This window comes from Apis laboriosa, unplaced genomic scaffold (assembly GCF_014066325.1).
Source record: "Apis laboriosa isolate Shangri-la unplaced genomic scaffold, ASM1406632v1 scaffold9_cov152, whole genome shotgun sequence".
Taxonomy (NCBI): Eukaryota; Metazoa; Arthropoda; class Insecta; order Hymenoptera; family Apidae; genus Apis; species Apis laboriosa.
Window position 1 is genome coordinate 3,866,242 of NW_025224966.1, and position 19,477 is coordinate 3,885,718.

At 34.4% G+C, this 19,477-nt stretch overlaps 2 protein-coding genes across 2 annotated transcripts; both read right to left on the reverse strand.

The window, feature by feature from the left end:
- Window positions 1-553: 553 nt before the first annotated feature.
- Window positions 554-7,260, reverse strand: LOC122719857 (mitochondrial sodium/calcium exchanger protein-like). Its single transcript, XM_043946074.1, has 8 exons — window positions 7,172-7,260; window positions 6,213-6,538; window positions 4,805-4,885; window positions 3,946-4,065; window positions 3,473-3,790; window positions 2,249-2,367; window positions 1,920-2,073; window positions 554-933 (listed from the first exon to the last, which is right to left on the reverse strand). Exons 1-8 carry the CDS (start codon window positions 7,258-7,260, stop codon window positions 554-556), a joined length of 1,587 nt encoding a protein of 528 aa, XP_043802009.1.
- A 4,872-nt stretch (window positions 7,261-12,132) lies between these two features.
- Window positions 12,133-18,862, reverse strand: LOC122719709 (UDP-glucosyltransferase 2-like). Its single transcript, XM_043945763.1, has 4 exons — window positions 17,263-18,862; window positions 16,167-16,594; window positions 13,533-13,755; window positions 12,133-12,487 (listed from the first exon to the last, which is right to left on the reverse strand). Exons 1-4 carry the CDS (start codon window positions 17,886-17,888, stop codon window positions 12,208-12,210), a joined length of 1,557 nt encoding a protein of 518 aa, XP_043801698.1. The 5' UTR covers window positions 17,889-18,862; the 3' UTR covers window positions 12,133-12,207.
- Window positions 18,863-19,477: the final 615 nt, after the last annotated feature.

Genomic DNA, 19,477 nt, shown 5'->3' on the forward strand with positions numbered 1-19,477 from the left:
TCAATTTGAATTATAATTATGGAAATGCGAATTTTTATTGAATTAATATCCTTATGAATTCGATTAATCGATAGAGAATCTTTTCACCACTTAAATTATTTAATAATCATCAAGTACCTAAACTTTTTCTGAAATTCGTGATTTAATGGATTATCAATGTGCAGAAAAGAACTCTAAATTATGAAATTATAACCAGTATCATAATATTTTGATAGAACGTTAACACAATGAAGAGTGCACATGATTCTATCTATTTTTAAAAATAACAGGCTAAAGGAAAAAATTATCTCAAGAGATAGAAAGTAATGAAAATTATTCATTTCAAGAATTCCTATTACGTTCCTCTCATAGAATAAACATACAACATATTGTGCATTTTGATTTCGTAGAGACATACACATTATAATACATATTATTTATATTTTCACGTAAATATTTATCGAGAAAACATATATCTCTCGTTAGGAATGTTATATCATTCCTTATAATATTTTCTTTTTATTCCATTATTTTGAATAATTTTATCATTTTATTTCCATCATTAGGAATATTATTATTTATCCCCCTTCGGATCTATGTCCGGTCGATGATCGATACCAAGCGGATGAATTATATGTAATTCACTGAGGAACTGAATGAGCAGGAAAGAAAAGTAAATGGAGTACAAGAGGAATCCGTACGATCTTCTCGCTATAGCGCCGGTGATGTTCAGGTAAATAATAGACATACATAATGAACATACAAGGAAAGCCAAACAACCGGGCGCCATATCGCTCAGTCTCATCATTGTAAGATAATTTGGATCTTTAGCGGCTTCCAATCCGTAAGTCAGTCCCAATCCCAAAAGCGTATTGAACATCGGTCCACCAAAGCAAGCTGCATAACCCATTCGTGGAAATCCTCGTTTGGCTATGGTGACGTTCGCTACGAGATCTGTAAGCAGATTTCGACAGGTATCAATCCATCTTATGAATGAGATATCACGTAAATGAGGGGACGAGTCGGATTGTTTCGTTTTTAATTTCCGTTTGTAATTTAAATGTATTTTAACGACGGATATAGTTATATAAAGTTATAAAATCGCTTGTTTTATTTATATTTAATATAAGGAAGGTAGAAAAATAGAAATAATGAAAGGGAAACGAAGTTTAAGAAGAATGAATATTAAGAGGTAATAATATTCATGGCACATCGAATCGAAATTTTTATTATTTTTTATTATTTTGTATTATTTTTATTACTTATAAATACGAAAGTTTATCATTATATTTATTTAAATTAGTTTCATTGAAAGATATTAATTGTTTAATATATAAAAAATTCATGCATCGTGAAATTTACACACATTGAATCTAATTTCTTTTTCATTGTATTCAGTAAAGGCAAAATGAAAAAAGCGGGGTGAAATTTAATATGAAATTTAATTAATAAAATGATCCCCCGTTTTACCCCCCGCAATTTTATCCATTTTTTTTTTTTTTAATATTTTAAAATTAAAATTTTCAAATCCTTTTTTTTTTTTCAAATCTCATCATTATTAAAATATATATTATCACTTGATTCGTTCAACTGTTTACTTTTCATTTCCTTCAAACTTCATCAAATTCTAAAATAACAGAGAGTCTGATAATATGAATTTCGAGAACGCGAAAACACGTAACTGCGATACAATGGAAACAATAAATTATTCCTCCGCGACTTTTGTAATTTTAGCTTGTTATTGTATCTAATATATATCTCTTTGTTTCCCTCCCCTCTCTCCCTCCTCCTCCATTACGGTTCAAACAATCGTATAAAGGTCTTTTGACAATTTATAACATGATTATACATGCATCTTCAATCGAGCATACCGTACAAAAGGTAGATTAGGAACAATTTAACGCATGAATTACATTTTGCAATAGCTTTGCTTCACTCACCACCTATGCTGTTTCCCCAAGCGAGTAATGTAATACCGAGCATGGCGTCCGATATACTGAAAGCGTATCCCACGCATTGGAGCACTGCCATCACCTCCTTGGCCACCAAATAGACTACCATCATTGCGGTGAAGAATCCGAAAAATGCGAAACCCTGCAATTAATTTGTCGTCTGCCTTTATGAGGGGCCGGTTATATAAGAGGCGTAACGAGCGCGGAAAGATCGGGCGCGAATGGTAGAGAGAGAGAGAGAGAGAGAGAGAGAGAGAGAGAGAGAGAGAGAGAGAGAGAGAGAAACAGAAAGAAAAAGGATAAGGAAAACTACTCACGTTATGAAACTTTGGTACATGATCCTTGTCGGTTATTAAAAATATAATTATACCGAATATGGTACCAATCACCAGGAATATTGGCACCAGTGTAATCGGGCCAACGCGCACTGTCCAAACTGGAAACGAGGGTGAAAATGAGATGGTAGTTGGAAAACTTTTTATCGATTCTCCCTCCCCTTCTCCATAATCATTTTTTTTTTTTTTAATAACAAGCGTAATAAGTAAAATTTTATTTAACTGAAAGTTCAAGCGTTCGACCAATATAAACATATTGCGTTATATAAAACATATATTAAATTATACTTTCTATATAATCTATTTATATTACAAGAGAAAGGTTTTTGTAAAGTGAAAGAAAATTTCAAAATTTTTCAAAATTTTGTCACAAAAATCCACTCAGAATATAGAGGAGATACGATACCATTGATATCGCTTTTTGATTTATCCCGATATCTCAATTGGTTGTCGAGATATAAGCGTTCAAAGTTTCCACGAGAAGACGGCGAGGCGCGAGGATTATGAATGGGTCCACGAGTCAATGACCTACATTTTTTCCTGGAAATGCGTACTACGCCCTTCCAAGAATCGCGTCTTACATTTTTCCAGGAATTGTGGCTGTCACTTGTCTGCAGTTTAGGCAAGGTCAGTGAGACGAGGTACGAGCGAGAGGTGCGAATGAGTGACAAGAACGGAGATAGTAAACGATTAAAAATTACTCTTTTCTTTACACGACGATATCTCGGTAACCGGAAGTCATATCGGGATAAATCAAAAACCGTTTTAAAGAGGAAGATTCCCCGCTTCCAACGATCGTTTACTCGTCGACAAGAAGCCAGTATCTTCGGAGATATAGCGGTTTAAAGTTTTTGTAATTTTAATAGGATTTAATAGAGTTCTAGCAAGATGCATTACGTGAAAGATACGTTCGTTTTCGAATATGTTTTACGTTATTGCTTTACTAGTAATCTAGTAATAAGTAATACGTTCAAAATTTTGTTAAAGATAAATACTTGTGCATTATTACGACGCGAAAAATAATGTTTGCGACAGTTTGTTTTAATTTCGACTAAACACTGGTAATTTGTACGTAACAAAAAGGGAGGAAGCTTCTGTTTTATTTCACGGGGTGAAATAAAATATTTCCGTGAAATCTAAAGTTTTTATTAGTGCGGGCAATTTGTAACGTTGAAGGTAGGAAACGCGACAATTAATACGACTAACCATTTAATACAAACAACCAGAATATTGGTGTCACACACAACTGAAAGCAATTTAACAGCTTGGACCAGCCTCTCTTTACGGTGGTCACGCTCACAAGTGGGATAAGTAATTGAAGTATAGACATGAAAGGTGCGCGTATGATTAAAATAAATCTAATGAATGCATTTCCATCTTTCCAATCTTCTTCCGATATCGGATTAACATCGTAAAGAAATTCCCGGAAGAGACCCTTCGGTCTTCCAACTTCCTCTACGATTGCCACTTCCTCCATTTTCCTTCTAAGTCTTTCTCTTTGCAACTCGACTGCGATTGCAACATCTAAATACATTAAAAAAAATATATCGTTATTCGCAGTTCGATACTTCGAAATTATAGCTCATATTAATTCTTTGATACGAAAGTGTAAAATCATCCGTTCAATTTTAATTTTTAATTTTTTAATTGATTAAAAATAAAATGTAGATCGCGTGTACCGAGTTTGGCTCGTAAACCAGCAGCACGACTCTTGATAGGAATCTCCGGAATGGTGTCATCCTCTTTGTTCACCAGGTAAGTGCGCAGGATGTCTTCATCGGGTACGCTTGGGATCCTTTCTATAAAAATACATACAAGGAAACGTTCGAAAGAGAGGATAACTATACTTGCTTCTTTGTCTTCCCAAACGGAAGGATTCGTTTCGAAACGCTTTCAAATTTTGTATGTATACTCGCGTAATGTTTGGCTTCGATTGCATTTCCTAAGCACTAAACATTGCGCATCGTGCATACCAAACGGAGGCTCAACGGCATTCGAACACGATTATTTCTATTTCTTCCGCCTATGCAAAGTAATTCTTTTTGATAAATTGAAGTTATTACTATCCATTTATATATATTTTTAATAAACTGAACAAAGTATTACGTGTATTAAATAAATTATTCATTCGATCTTATCATAATTTTTCTACTTTGAAGATTTTTGACAAACTATTAAAATAAGTTCACGAATGAATAATTTTTGTTTCGAAAAAAAAAAACTTGAAAGGAAAATTTTTATGCACTCTCAGAATCGTGATTTTTGCTCTTCTTTCATCACTTAGAATTTATTCATTTTTTTTTTCTCTTTTTTTCTCTCCTCATTTTCGAGTGTAACATTGTATTAAAAATTTCTCTCCGTTTAGATTATAACAAAAAGAATTTATTCTTTAGAATAAATCGTGGCCATGATTCAATACGACGAAATCTTTGTGTCATTTGAAAATTCTCGAAAACCACTCTTCCTCCTCAATTTTAATCACAAAATTGAGCGACAGCGTTTGTCAAGCGTTTCGAAAAGTTTCACAGTGAAACTCACTTTTTAATCTCTCCTCCCGGTTCTCGTACATCTGCATCATCACCACCACGAAGATGAACAAGCAATAATAGAGAATAAAGCCTGCAATTAAATGTATCAGCATTAAAAAGCATTAGCGCCGTTTCACCCCGTGCAACAAGAGTCACAGGCGTATAATTAATCTCTGTAAAAAGCTCGATGTGTAACACGGAAAAACTTGGGCCACCATTGTAAAAATTTATACCTTTTCTTAAAATTAGGGAACGATAAAAAATGCTTATTAATTTCTCCCCTGTAACAATTTAAAAAGAATAAAGAAATCAGAGCTCGTAACACGTTTTTCTGATAATAAGCACTATCTTGTCGAGGGGGGTATAATTTAATTGTTTTAATTGTTTCAACGCGAATTTGTCAATTTTTTTTCCTCTGAGAGGGTGTTTTTGAACGAGGTATCGAATAACCTTTGACGAAAATTTTTTAATTGTTTTCCTCGAATTTTCACATTTTCACATTTCGTATTATTGATTTAACTCTTTTGCTCCACCTTTTTTATTTATTTATTTCTGTCCACTTTTTATTTATTATTTTCTTTTTTATATATTTTTTTAACTTCGAAAGCTTATCGATGGAGCACGGAAGAAATTCTTCGGTGGTCAAATTACGATGAAACCGGAGGCAGAAAGATCGTGGCTTTGCTTAATTAAATTCACCCCGGAGTTATCGTTATTGCAGAATTAAACTGCATACTTATGGCTCGCCCGTAGATAAACTTTCTCATTTCTATGAAGCGAGGCGTATTTGATCACCCTCTGCAACCGTTATATCTTTTAAGCTTCTTTTTTTTTTCTTTTCCGCATAATTTCGTACGAATCGAAAGCTTGGTTATTTTTTAATTCCAACAATTTATATAAAACTATAAATATACGAAATTAATTAATTAACGAGTATCTTTAAAACAATCCACGTAAAAAAAAGAAAAAAAGAAAAAAGAATAATTTGCGAAAATTACTTTCCACCATTTTTATCGACGCACAAGTATTCCACCACTAAAAAAAACCTATATCCACCCTATATATCTATATATATATATATATCAAATCAAAGAGAAAAAAAGAAGAAAATTATCTTTCCATTCAACACCGCGAACGATCAAACTTATTTATTTTATTTTTTTTTTTTTTTTAACGTAGTTACCAAATCCTCTTTCAGAACAGAGCAACGTAACACGAGGCGTTACAAGTAACTCCCTTACACTTCCCCAAAGTTTCTAGCCAACATTCAACTCGATTCGAGATTCCCTCGGCCGAACGGGAAGCCGACGGGGGGAAGGAGGGGGGGATGGGTGGGAATTGCGAATCCGGCAGGATTCAACAAAGATAAGGGAGGAATAAAAGGCAAGGGGTTAAAGGTGGGGAGGGCAGATACGTACTTGCAGCTTCCCAGAGGTGGACGCGGTGGTCCCTCACCACGAAGCTGATCCACAACACCGTCACGATGTAGAAGCAGGCGTCCCTCATCATAAATTTCAACTCGACGCGGAAAGGTTTGATCACGGCAACGGAACCGGCGATGATCGTCGTTACGAAGACACCAGCGCCGATCAATTCCGTGAACATTATTATACTTTCGTCGGCGCCCGATACGAGGGACGTGAAGATGTCAGGTGCACCGTTTCCGAATGCCAATATCGTCACACCGGCGATGTTGTCCGACAGCCTCAAAACGCTCGCTATCACGGCTAGCGACGGGCAAAAGCTGGGGAGAAGGAGGGAGGGAGGGTGGAGGAGGAGGAGGGAAGAAAGAAGAGCGTTAATTAATATAATAGAGCGATAATGGTGTACGTGATGTTGTGTTAATTATCTGCATCGTTATAAATACTGCTATAGGATGTAATGATTAAAGCTAGGAGGAGTATTATTTAATTATTTTTATCGTGTGACAAGTATCAAATTTTGTTTCGCGTATAAAAGCAAGGAGAAAAAGATACATATATATTCTGTCCATTATTATAGTATAAGTATAGTTTAAAGAGGCGGAGTAAAAGGTAATTCTAATTAAAAAAGAAAATATATTAACGTGTAAAATAAAATTTGAAAAATTCTCGAACTTATGCATATAACGCGTCAATCATTTCATAATGTTATTGAAAAATTTAGAAAGCTTAGTTTAGAAAAAAGTGTGACTGTAAATTCGTAATTATATATATATATATATAAAAGTAAATTCCTACGTCTTTCGTGTAATAAACGATCCACGTCGTAAAAATATGTTTCCCGTTTCCGATTTCGAGACGCGTGCAGCGAGCGCGTGAAAAAAAAAGGGGGGAGAGGGAGGGTGGGAAGAGAGGAGACGAAAAAAGAGGGTGGAAGGAAATAACGATTAATTTACGACTCCCGATATTTGATTTCCGTACGGGGAGCATCGACGTTGCTCTTCGCCATCGACAACATCCGCCCGGTATTTTCGCTCCTCGCCATTTTATTTCCGTGTACGTATACACGCTCTCCTTGATCGCGAATCGAATTTCGATGTGGCCGCGTTTCTAAATACAGCTGTTCGCCATGCTAAATGAATTAGGGTTTATTTGGCCCCCGTTTAGCCGCGTGCTTGAAAGGGGGAAGAGGGTGGAAGGTGTGGCGGGTAATTTGACGCGGGACAAGGATATTGGATAGCGAATTCGGAATTAATTCCTTTTCTGGGTCGCGAAGGATGCATTGGTTGGAAAGAGATATTGAATTTAATTGTTTCCATGTGATATTCGTTCGTATATGAGAGATTATCTATTTTCCTCCAACGATGCTCTTATTTATACCGTGATTTAAAAAAATTATTCTAAATTATCCGAAATATATTTTTTCTTTATCTATTTAACGTTAATTTAATTGTAAGTATTTATTTATTTTTGAAATGATTAAAGCAATGTGGAAATAAATATATGTCAAATATTATTTAACAATAAATTACAATATCAATTTTGTCGAAAATATTTCCACGTTTTCAATAATCGTAGAACGAAAAACACGAAATCCGTCGTTTTGATGTCGGATTTGATGTTAAATATTTTTATAATTTTATATTTCTAATATTCTACATTCCAATATTAATTATAATTCTATACTTCATATAATAATTCTATTATTATCTCGAATCAATGAATAGATTGTAAAATGATAGATTGTAAATTCCACGTTTCACGTGACAATTTTATTGCGATCTCTATATGAATAGAATCTCTTGATGAAACGCCATATCATTTCTCAACCCTTTTCACGCCACATTGTTTTCGGTCCATTGCGTCGTACGTTCGGTATTATCACGGTTACACCTATTGAACATTCACAGAGATAGGTAACAGATTGTAACTGCTTACGCCGCATTTCAGTTATGTACGGCGACATCCAAGGATCATTATTGGCTACATGCTCGAGTTTTATCGAGGCGGAAAGTGGCGAGCGACCGCGTGGATCGTTTCTTTTTTAATGACGCGGCATAAAGCTCCCCTTTGGCCGTTCGGATTAAAATTGAATCGCTTCCCACGTGAGAATGTGTCGGATTCGCACGCACACGATGACCCATAACTCACCCTTTACACCCGAGCACAATGCGCCGTGAAAGACTTTACCGCGTCACCCTTACCCCCATCGGTGTCGCGCGCCTTTTATGGAAAATCATAGAAATTTTATTCATCCCCGTAACCGTTTTATTTTAACCATGATTTCGCGATTTTCTTCCCTTCTGTTTTCAATGCTACGGGTGAGTACGATTCATCGTTGTAAAAACAAACGATATTAACAACTGCGATGAATGTGATGAAAAAAGTGTAGAAGTATATGCGATGCATAAAATTACAAAAGTAAAAAAAAAATGCTTGATCATTCTTTAAGAGTAATTTTTTTTATAATCGAACAATTTTAGTTTTTCCGAAAGGAGAAAGTTAGTTAATTAGACGACTAAGTGTAAAAATGATGTTGGAAAAATTAGAAATTGATCAGAATTTTGAGTGATTGGAGAAATTTTTAAAGTATTTGAAGAAATATTAAATGTAATAACATTTGAACTTTTTAAAAAAATGATTTCTAATCTAAGCAAGTTGTTTTAATCAGAATTAAGAAATGTTTAATCGATGGATTAAATTATTTTACTTACAAATTGTCTGCCGATGTTCCCAAAATGAAGAACAAATATAAAAGCCATATAACCATCAATATCAGTCCAAAAACGAACAAAGGTTTGTTCTCCGAGGTAAAAGTACAAAACAATATTTCCGTATATTGAATTAAAGAATCTGTCCGGCAATCTCTGGTTTCTCTCACCCAATTACAACGATTTTCAGCAGATATTTGCCACACGTACGAGCAATCGTCCTACAAATTTACAACGAGACAATTGTAAATAAATTTCAGGATTCTCGATTCGATGTTATTATATATTTCAACAACGAACGATTGGAACGATCGAAAATATTTTGCGACTCGTGAATGAAATTCATCTCAATAAATTATTACGCGTCATTTTTTTTTTTTTTTCTTTAATTAAATTCGAGAGAGAAAAAGATAAAAACCTCTCGTATAGGAAGGGCTCCATGTTTCATATAACGTTCAAACAATTTCGAAACCATGGTGGAAGCTCCACCACTATTTTCTTACCACCAGCATCAATTTTTAACCTAAATTTCCATATAGGTTAAATATATCGTTTCTTTTTTTTTCAACCAGTATCGTATTGACAGTGAAATGAGATGCGATCGAATTGTTCGAGAAGATTGGAAGAGATGAGATCATCGATCAGGGGTAGAATATTTATTATATTACTACGAAAAAAGGAAAAAAAAAAAAATATCCGCTCAGATAAACTCGGAATCATTTTGATCCGGAAAGAAGATTTTCAGAAATGACAAAGTTCGTCTCCTCGCTGCCCCCTCAACTCGAATTGAAAAAGTTGCCACGATGAAGATGCACGATGCGAAAGTTTTTTTCTTCCCACTCGCGGTATTGTTCGCGAAATGGATGGAACGTTTCTCCCCGATGTTCAAACGGAACTGAACTGAACATAAACGCTTTTTCACAGAGAGGAAGGGGGGAGGAGAGGAGTGCAACGAGGCTCGTTAGACGGTAACAGCCTATCCTCTTCCTGTTGTTTCTTGTTGTCGTGAAACAATGAGAAAGAAGAAGGACCATAGAACGAGAGCTAATGAGCGCGGAAACTCGTCTAGTTATCTATCTGTCCGTAAACTGATTAGTTCGACAAAAAGTAACGTCTCTCGTGTATTCTTCTTTCTCAATTGAAATGGCATTCGTTGGGATCATCAGGCTTAGGTTAAGATCGAGATTATGAAGAAGCGTTACGTGATTGCGTATCAAAGATACAAAGATGAATTTATTCTTTTGCAATATAAATTTATATTATCTGATATTCATTGGTGCGAGTGAATTTAGAATATGAATCGTCGATCCAGTGTGGGCGTGAGACGTTTTATATTCATTCACACGTAAATGAATTTTCGATTCTTCGCAATTGCTGCACAATTAAAATTTGTTCCATTTTAAAAATTGCTTGGAAAGGATGGAAGAGAATTGTACCGGTCCAAAGAAAAATTATAATGGTTTATAAAACCTTGGCACGAGTCTCTTCTTTCCCTCACTTTTCTTAGTTCCATCTTTCAAAGCGATTCTTCGCTACAATAAATTATTTCAATGCGAACTTCTCCCAGCCTCTTTGATTACCTTTCTATGAGGTTGGCGATAGAAGAATTTTAACATTTTTTATAATAGGAGGTCTGTCAAAGCGGAAAGGATCATTCATTTCTCTGGATATTTTCCTTGCCTCCTTCTTTTATACATTCAATTTAATATTTATTAATTGTTACACAATCGAGTATATATATATATATATATATACACATGTTTTCCAAAGCGATGCCTGAAACAAACGTTACCTGAAAGTAATTGACGTATAGCAAGAGAAAAACATTGAAAGTTCAAATGTAAAACGTTCCCTTTTTAATGTTTGTTTGACAGGGGAAAAAAAAGGGATATCAAAAAAGAACCTTTCGCTTTGTGCGAAAATAATATTTAAAAAAAACTTCCATGCTCTTTTCTTTTTTAATATAATTCCAACAGAGAGAAGAGCAAAGAATGTGTATTTTAACTTAACGATATAAACTTAATTCGAATCAAGGCTGGAAAGTAAATCAAAAACCATACTCTTCATCCAAATTAATGATGTTTCACAATTTAATTGGCGCTAATTGTACTCGATATCAATTCAAATATAAATTGAATTTATTATAAATTATTTAAAAAACAATTATTATTTTTAATACTACTCATCACAGTCTTCGTTGAAAGGAAAAGAAAATTTTTTTCGAAAAGAATAATTACATCGAATTACGAAATTAAAAAAAGGAGACGAAAGAATTTGATTGAATTAATTATACACGACATGTTTGTTGCATTTGGACATGTTTTATTCCACAATGGAAAACACTTTATTGGATTGTATTCGGGGTCGACGAAAAAGACACGAACCACCCCCTCCCTCCCTCCCTCCCCCCAATTTATAACTTTACGCTTTCGTTCTTTCAGAGGGATACGCGGCTGACTTTTCCGGCTTCCTGTTTCGCCACTCCACGTTCGTGCATTCATAATAAAGCGCGAGTGATATAACGCTGGAATATGCAAAAGCTTCTTTTCGTCGTGTAAGATGCCACTTATAACTGATACGGGCGACGTTCTCCTTTCTTTGTTAACGCGTCTGAATTTTTAAAGCCGAGGTTGTATTTGAAAAAGAAGAAAAAAGAAAAAAAGGAAAACGTCTCTACATGTATAGCCGCAAGATTATTCGTATGCAGTGAATCGAATCTCCATGATAATGATAATGATTTTAAATAAATAAAAATTTTTAAATAATTTCTTTCGCTAATATTTGATTTATAATTTCAATTATTGCATTGTGCAGCCATATCTATGATCCCTTTGTCATTATTTGAATTCTGACATTAATAATAGAGCGTTAAAATTTTATTGTCATCTTGAAAAAAGTGTCTTTTTTAAGGATACACGCTTCCGTAAGTTGTTGCTTCAATTTCGTATAAAGCGTTTTGTCAAATATTTTATAAGAAAACGAGCGAGTTTCCGAGGCTTTTAAAAGCATTTTTGAAGCATAGCGTTCTAGCTCCTACGCTATTGGTAATATCTTAGATGAATGACGCAAAAAAAAAAAAAATGTTTCTAAATATTTTTAAACGACTTATTACATTTATTATACGTATTATACAAAACACATAAACTACATAAGAAACGTATTATTATTACGTATTAGGAAAATAAGAATAAATATAAAGAAGATAATTTCTACAGGGAATTCTTTTTTTAATTAATCAAAACTTAACAACTTCTTACAATATTTCGCAATAGGATCTTTCTTCACGATCGTTTCTTATTAACATCTATCGTCATTCTTCCATTCCAAATTAATAATTTAAATAATTTGTAAACGATGAATACCGCCAACGCGATTGAAATTATTATCGCGAGTATAACGTCCAGCAATAAATATTGATACCAAGTTAAATTCGTTGCCGTTGTCCTCAATGAATCCGGCCCATGGCGAAGTAAATACTCTATCCAATAAACTCCCTCGTCCAATGGTGGTATCAGTCGATCCCTGAACTCGAAAGAGGCTTTCCTCGCCATATCCTTGTAACTGTGAATCACGCGAATTAATCAATTAATCAAATTAACAAATCAATTAATACAATTATAACATTCAAAACATTCGAAATAATCTTTCCTCCTCCTCCCTTCCAAAAAAAATTCTTTCCATCGAATCCAATTTTGCCCCAATCGACAACCAATGCTAATTAAAAAGCTCTCGACGAGATCAAACGTAAGGATTCGAACAATTTCCTCGAAACGACTTCTCCTTCAAAACATTCCAAGCTATACACGTAATCTAACCACGACAACTCGGATTTAAGGAGCCAACGATTTTCAATCAACTGCCGGATACAAATTTAACTAGGAGTGGGGATTATATATATCGCAGAGGACGAATCGATCAAATTTTCAATCGTCCATTTTCCGTTCGCCGTTTCAATGATTAAGACGCTCCCGGCTCGCGTGACCGCGTTTCTGATCGTTAACAATGATCCATCGCGCGATGGGAACGGTTAATGGACGGGAGGATGGGGATCGGGCGATAATTAACGCGCGATCGATTCGAAAATCGACAATGAAATTGAGCGCTCGTTGGTGGCCCGTTTATCATCGACCGATTGTCATCCGCCAAATGGACTCTGCCGATACGATTGTAACGCAAAAACGTTTATTCCCGAGTGTTACTCGCTGTGTATTAATACGAACGTGTAATTGTAATCTCGAGCTGAATCAAGGTGAATAACGGATTATTTTCTTAGAATATTATTTTAGAATAATATTTATAAATTTGGTAAATTGGAAGGTATATACGTATCGAAGGTAGTAATTTTAAAATTACCGACAGCAGTATAACGCGAGTACTATGAAATGCGATGATTGTTTTAAATTGTCATTAAAAATTCATTGCCCGGTTAATTCGGCGGTATTGCTCGCCAAATATAGATGGATAATGAAAGAGAGCTATGGAAGCTTCTCGCTCTTTCTCTCTCTCTCTCTCTCCTTTTCTGTTTCGATGTTCTTTCATCTCTATATCTACGTTATATACGAACCACGCAATTTCCATTTGCACGAAGAACGAAGATTCTAATTACCTGTTGTTCAGGAGCAGTTCGTTCAAAGCGTTTGATATCGTCGGCTCGTATGAAAGTTGATGGTAATCCAGTTTCAGAGCGAACCCCCTTTTCACGAAGTAGGCCAGGTTCAGGTGTTGATCCCCGTACAGGGGTATGCCGAGAATCGGTACCCCGCAATAAACCGCCTCTTGAGAGCTCAGCATTCCACCGTGCGAGATAAATAGCCGCACATTCGGGTGACCTGGTCATTTTCAAATCGATAAAGTTAAAATGCGAATCGCGTCTAAGGTAATTTTATTATTTTAATATTTCTTTATTTTCGCGACGAATGACGAGAATATTATACTTGTAATTAAATGTTTATGGAAATTTAAATTTTAATATGAATAATATGAATGAATAATATAAAAATAAAGATCTGTTTCACTGATTTTTAAATATTGCTATTATATCAATTCCATGAGTCTAAATAAGACAATAAAATGTTATATAAATATATAGGTTTTATTTAATTAAAAAATTATAAGCAAAAATATAAAATTCGAATTGTTAAGTGATTTAATGTTAATTATTATTTAATTATTATTGCTTCCTTCGAATTTTGTATTTTTCTTTCATGAAACGTTTACACGGATCTTATATATTTTGCTTTCGATATTTTACATCATTGTGTTCGCATTCTCATAGATTTGCGAACGTTTTCATTTTTCGTAAATGTATAAACATTGTAATTTAAATATTTTTTTTTTTTTTTTTTTTTTTTTTACATATGTAAATCCTCCGGCAAAATCAATTTAACGAGGAATTAATAATAATGAACGAATTTGTCAACAATTCATCGAATTTCGTTTGTGAATATAAATCAATTAGTGGAACAACGATTGTTTGCATACAAAGCGATCTGATTGCTAACGGCATACGAAATGGAACGCGTGCAGGTAACGCGTGTACAACGTTTGGATCCATCCCAAGATTTAACCTAGACCTGGCCTAAATTTAATCCTGCCCTAATTCGCACATTATTCATCCACTCCTATATAACTTGCTCCCTATTTACGATGTAATAAATTCTGAATCGTATATGATCTCTCTCTCTTTATATATATAATGTCTCAAATGTGATGCGTTTGTAGAATGATGTGGCGACATCATCGCCTATTAAATAAATTCACTCGACGAGTCTTGATTGAAACAGATTTTTATTTCGCAAAGAAATAAATAATAATAAAATAATAATCTTTGACAACTTTTTAACATTTTTTGAACATTTAAAATTAAAAAAAAAAAGAAATTGTAATTATTCCGTCTGTTTAAGGTCTAGTTCCTTCGTACAGGGAAGTAGCTAATTTTCGAGAGAAAATCTCGGAGGGAATAAAGTTTCAAGTTGTTTTTTCAGATTTGTTTCTCGACAACAGTGGTGCACTTAACCTGATTTTTCAAGGTTCAGGGATTAATTCGCTTCCGTATAAAGGATACCTTTTGTAAAATACGTTTTAAAACTATATATACACATTGTATCGATAATGCAAAAAGGAAAAAGTTTAGAAAGATAAACGAACGAAGAGTTAAATATAACACGCATAATGATTTAAATATATCTTGAATCGATCATTTGAATTCGATCGTATTATTATTATTATGTAATTTTTTTTTAATGAAATTTTGTACATATTCCATTTTTCCAATATTTCAATATAAACTTAATCTCCATTTTCTTTCTCTTCCCGTGGCTCGATTTAAATTCCATTTTAAATAAAATTTAAATCAAATCTGTATTTAATACAATGCATGTATCAAACTTTAGAACTAAAATTAGAGCTAAAATGCACGAATATCGTGCATTATTATTACAAAATAAACCGATGGTTATATCTGATTGCGCGGAACAGGATTATTGACAATAAGCGGCGTACAATATGTATAACGAAGGGTAATGATATTCGGGAAAATTGGTCTATAAGTTATTTAACATTAATGCATAATTTAAATATGCAATTTTATGCGATTTCGGGGCTCGATATCTTGAATCATAGATGGGATCGTCGATTACACGCGAGAATATAATATTGCCCTAACGATACGAGCGTCGTGTATATACGATACACACGACGATGATTGAGGGAAAGATTAAACTATTATACGAATTAAAACATTTACCATCAATCGAATTGTATAAATATCCGTAACGTTGTAACCAATTATCAAACAGCGAATCACATTTATCCATTGACTCATTCGACATTGAATTTAATGTTTTTTGAAGTATCTTAATATTCTTGAATGAATATATTTAAAATATATTTAAAGTAAATACTTCTTATCTTCCATAGTATTTAACCCAATCTACAAAACAATTTTGTTCACCTATTAAACCGCAATTACATAGATAATTCCCTCCTTCGTTACCAACGTTTGACATTCGAATATCTTTATCGAAGAAAAAAGACTGTTCATTTAAAAATTTACCAAACAAACATCCGGAAGCATAAAAACGTGTGCAACTTTTTCACTAATACTTTTTCTTTTTTCTTTTTTTCACAGTAACAGAATAATATCCTTTCTAGCGGTTAAACTCGCCGCCACGTGCCACACACCTATACACACACATACACACACATATACACAGAAAGGAAAAAGAATGTATATACGTACACAATATGGAGAGCTGGGGCGCCCATTCGATGGACTTAACTTTTTTGGGCAGCTTGGGCATATTGCTCTCGGTGCACTTCCACAATATCCGTTGCGGTACCCGCTCGAACGCCTCGTAGAAAGACATTAACATCTCGTTGGGCATGGTGGATATGTTTATTTGCGATCCCAAGCCAAAGTAAATGACCCCGTTCTCGCTCGAGTCGAGAAAATCCTTAAGATCTTTGGGCAACGGGGGCGGGCCCGACGCTGGTATGTGCATACCGCCCAGCTCTTTAAGTCCTGGCGCAAGGGCTCGTGGCGTGTTCACTGCCCTGTGCCCATTCGTCAGTATCAATGATATCCTAGATCGTAACGTGTCCAAGTCCGGAAGATCGTCGCCGAAGTATTTTTTCGCGATCTCGTAACCTGGCCTGTCCGCTAGGTACCTGAGGAGGAAATCGAATCGAAAAATTTATCGATCGAAATTAATCAATCGAGTACAAGGCGAATTGGATGATTGGTTGATGTATATATGTATATATATTGAATATTGTGATATATAAAATCTTTTGGAAGTTTAAATTGCTTGCGTAAACTCGACGAATAAGTCTGTTGTAAAATCAAGCAAATGTAATTATCTCACGAACATCTGTATCCAATTTACCTTGTATTATAAATTTGGAAAATTTGAATGGAGATCTAATGGATCTGTTCTATAGCTGTAGACCAACAGAGAATTTAGATAGACCGTCACAGGCAATTAGTCCGCCATTTGCCATCGAACGGTTTATGATGAGAATCGGATCTTAATGAGTTTGGATATTATACCCATGATTGAGGGTAAATAGGCTCATTTGGAAGTGGAAGGAAGCGATTGGACGAGCAATCGACGAGCTTGGATCTTTGTGTCGTGAGAATTTTTTCACAAGATATTTGAATTAAAATTAAGTAACAATGAACCGACGCTTCGTTGGTAAAATATAAATATTTTCCAAAGGATCTAAGATTTCGCCAAGGAAATTTCGCGTGTGAGGTGAGAACGATTGATGATTGGACAAGCGATTTAGGATTTAGAAGAAAGGAAGAAAAAAAACTTTCGATTACTTTGACATACCTATAGGCGAGTTTGCTGATGAAAAGGTACATCAAATTGGTGGCCCTCTCGAAGAAATTCATCTCGTCCGAAAAATTACTTAAAACCATGTTAGGAATGTAACTAGGGTTTTCAGGATTCCTAAGAATCCCGTTCGTCCATGGATAAGGCATGGTGCTACTTATTCCAACCACAATTGGTATTTTGAGAGCATGGCCGATACCGATAAAACAGTCGGAAAGGAAGATTTCCATGATGTACACATCGAACTTCTCCTTCGAATGCAGAAATTTCTTCAATTCCGGATGTTCCAATACGGATTGACACGTTGATAAGCTTATACGGGATATCAATCCCAATTTTTGCAACATGGTTTCCTGAAAGGCAATCTTGATCGACTTTGTACCGACCACGTATGGCATGCTTGAAGATATATCTACATCCGTGAAATTAGGTAAAACTGTTTTCTGAGGAAAATGGTTGAACGACACCACTTGGTGACCCCTTTCCGCAAGTCTCTTCAGCAACGCCTCGTATACTATGTAATGACTTTTCGCTTGATGCGGAGTTATCATCAAAATTCTGGCACCACTGGCATCATCGTACATCGCACAAGCAATCGTTATAATCGCAAATAGGAACTTCATTTCGACAAAGATTAAATAAGAGAAGAGATATATATATATATATCGACTTAAGGTCGAACTTGTTTAAAAGTAAAATAAAATATAACTGAATAATAATATTTTAAACGTTAATATATTGCGCGATAAAATATTCGGTGAATCGTAATACAACGATAAATCGTAATTATATTATCATTGTATCGTTATTTTTTTCTGTCGCTAATCGTTCCATTATCTATATTCTTATACATACTTTTTCAATACTTGAGATAAAACAACGTATACACAATTAAATCTATTAATTATCAAATTATAAGATTCTTATATGAAATTTGTACATAAAAAACGTATTAAATTTTTACATAAATTTACATAAATATTATTCAAGCAAACAAATGTTATTTGTATATGTAATTCGTAATAAACGAACACACACTTGCACGAATAACTTTTAATTTATTCACCAATGAAATGGTTTCAAAACGTTTCCAAACGTTTCTCTCTAATGATGACCGATGACTGCCAAATTATTTTCCCTTTCCAACACGTCTACAACATCAGTTAAGCGGCCCGCACAATGGAACAGATGATGCCAACGATATAGATATCTGGTTTCGCGATGCAGATAACAACATCAGAATGGTTTTCAATGGATGCTAAAATCGATATATATCATTTGCACATCACGAGGATCGTGATGCAAGTTTCTAGATCGTTCGCGCGTTTCTAGATTGTGTAGACCGCTTTATGGAGTTCGCACGCACAACACAACGCGTCTATGTCACATGACGTCAAACAACCTTTCCACTCGTATTTTTGGAACTGACTTCTCGTTCGTCTCTCCTCTAATAGTCCAGCGTGAATTTTCTGTCTCTCTAATTTTCTGTCTTTTCTGTCTCTTCTTGTCGTAAGAGTAATTACCAATAATTTTGAATGATTGAAGATCGAAATTATCAGGAACGAAATATCGATCAGCCGATTAAAATGATAAAAATTTGATAAAAATCTTAACGTGCATTAGCGATGTTGCTGATTAAATAAATTGCCAATAAACTTCTATATTTATGATGAGAAAACAATATTTTTGAATAACTTGTTTAATAAGTTTTTCTTTGGATTTATGTTTGTTACAGATATGAGGGAAATTTATTTCGTAATAATATTCGTGATAGTATTATCTAAGAAGAAAAAGGGGATTTATTTTTAAATTATTAGAAATCAGTGTTATAAATTGATACAACACTGAAAGTATTGATATGAAAGATTATCGAATTATATCGCGGTATTGATTAATTATCTCTAATAACTGATTAATCATCTCGTTTCGTTAACACACTCACGAGATTTAGAGATACAAGAGGCTGGTATTTTCTGGTGCGCTGGATTAAAGTGGTTCATTATTAAGAAATGCGCCAGAGAGAGACAAGAATGGCTGGTTGAAAAGGAAGGAATTGAATGGAGAAATGGAAAAGAATCCACCATTGGCGCTCACATTCCCACGCTGAGTTCAATTGAAAAATATAATACCGATTTCCAAATTGTCGATGCAATATTGTTTGTAAAATTACTCAGACAGTGTATGAAAAATAATCCTCTTTTCTCTCTCGAGG

Excerpts from the sequence above, each read along its gene's own strand:
- LOC122719857 (XM_043946074.1), bottom strand. The coding sequence starts at position 7,260 with ATGGCGAGGAGCGAAAATACCGGGCGGATGTTGTCGATGGCGAAGAGC. Across the intron at positions 3,791-3,945 it reads TGGTTTACGAGCCAAACTCG|ATGTTGCAATCGCAGTCGAG; the intron begins GTACACGCGATC and ends TAATGTATTTAG. Across the intron at positions 934-1,919 it reads TTGGGGAAACAGCATAGGTG|ATCTCGTAGCGAACGTCACC; the intron begins GTGAGTGAAGCA and ends ATCTGCTTACAG.
- LOC122719709 (XM_043945763.1), bottom strand. The coding sequence starts at position 17,888 with ATGAAGTTCCTATTTGCGATTATAACGATTGCTTGTGCGATGTACGAT. Across the intron at positions 16,595-17,262 it reads ATCAGCAAACTCGCCTATAG|GTACCTAGCGGACAGGCCAG; the intron begins GTATGTCAAAGT and ends TTTCCTCCTCAG. Across the intron at positions 13,756-16,166 it reads GCCCCAGCTCTCCATATTGT|GTCACCCGAATGTGCGGCTA; the intron begins GTACGTATATAC and ends GAAAATGACCAG.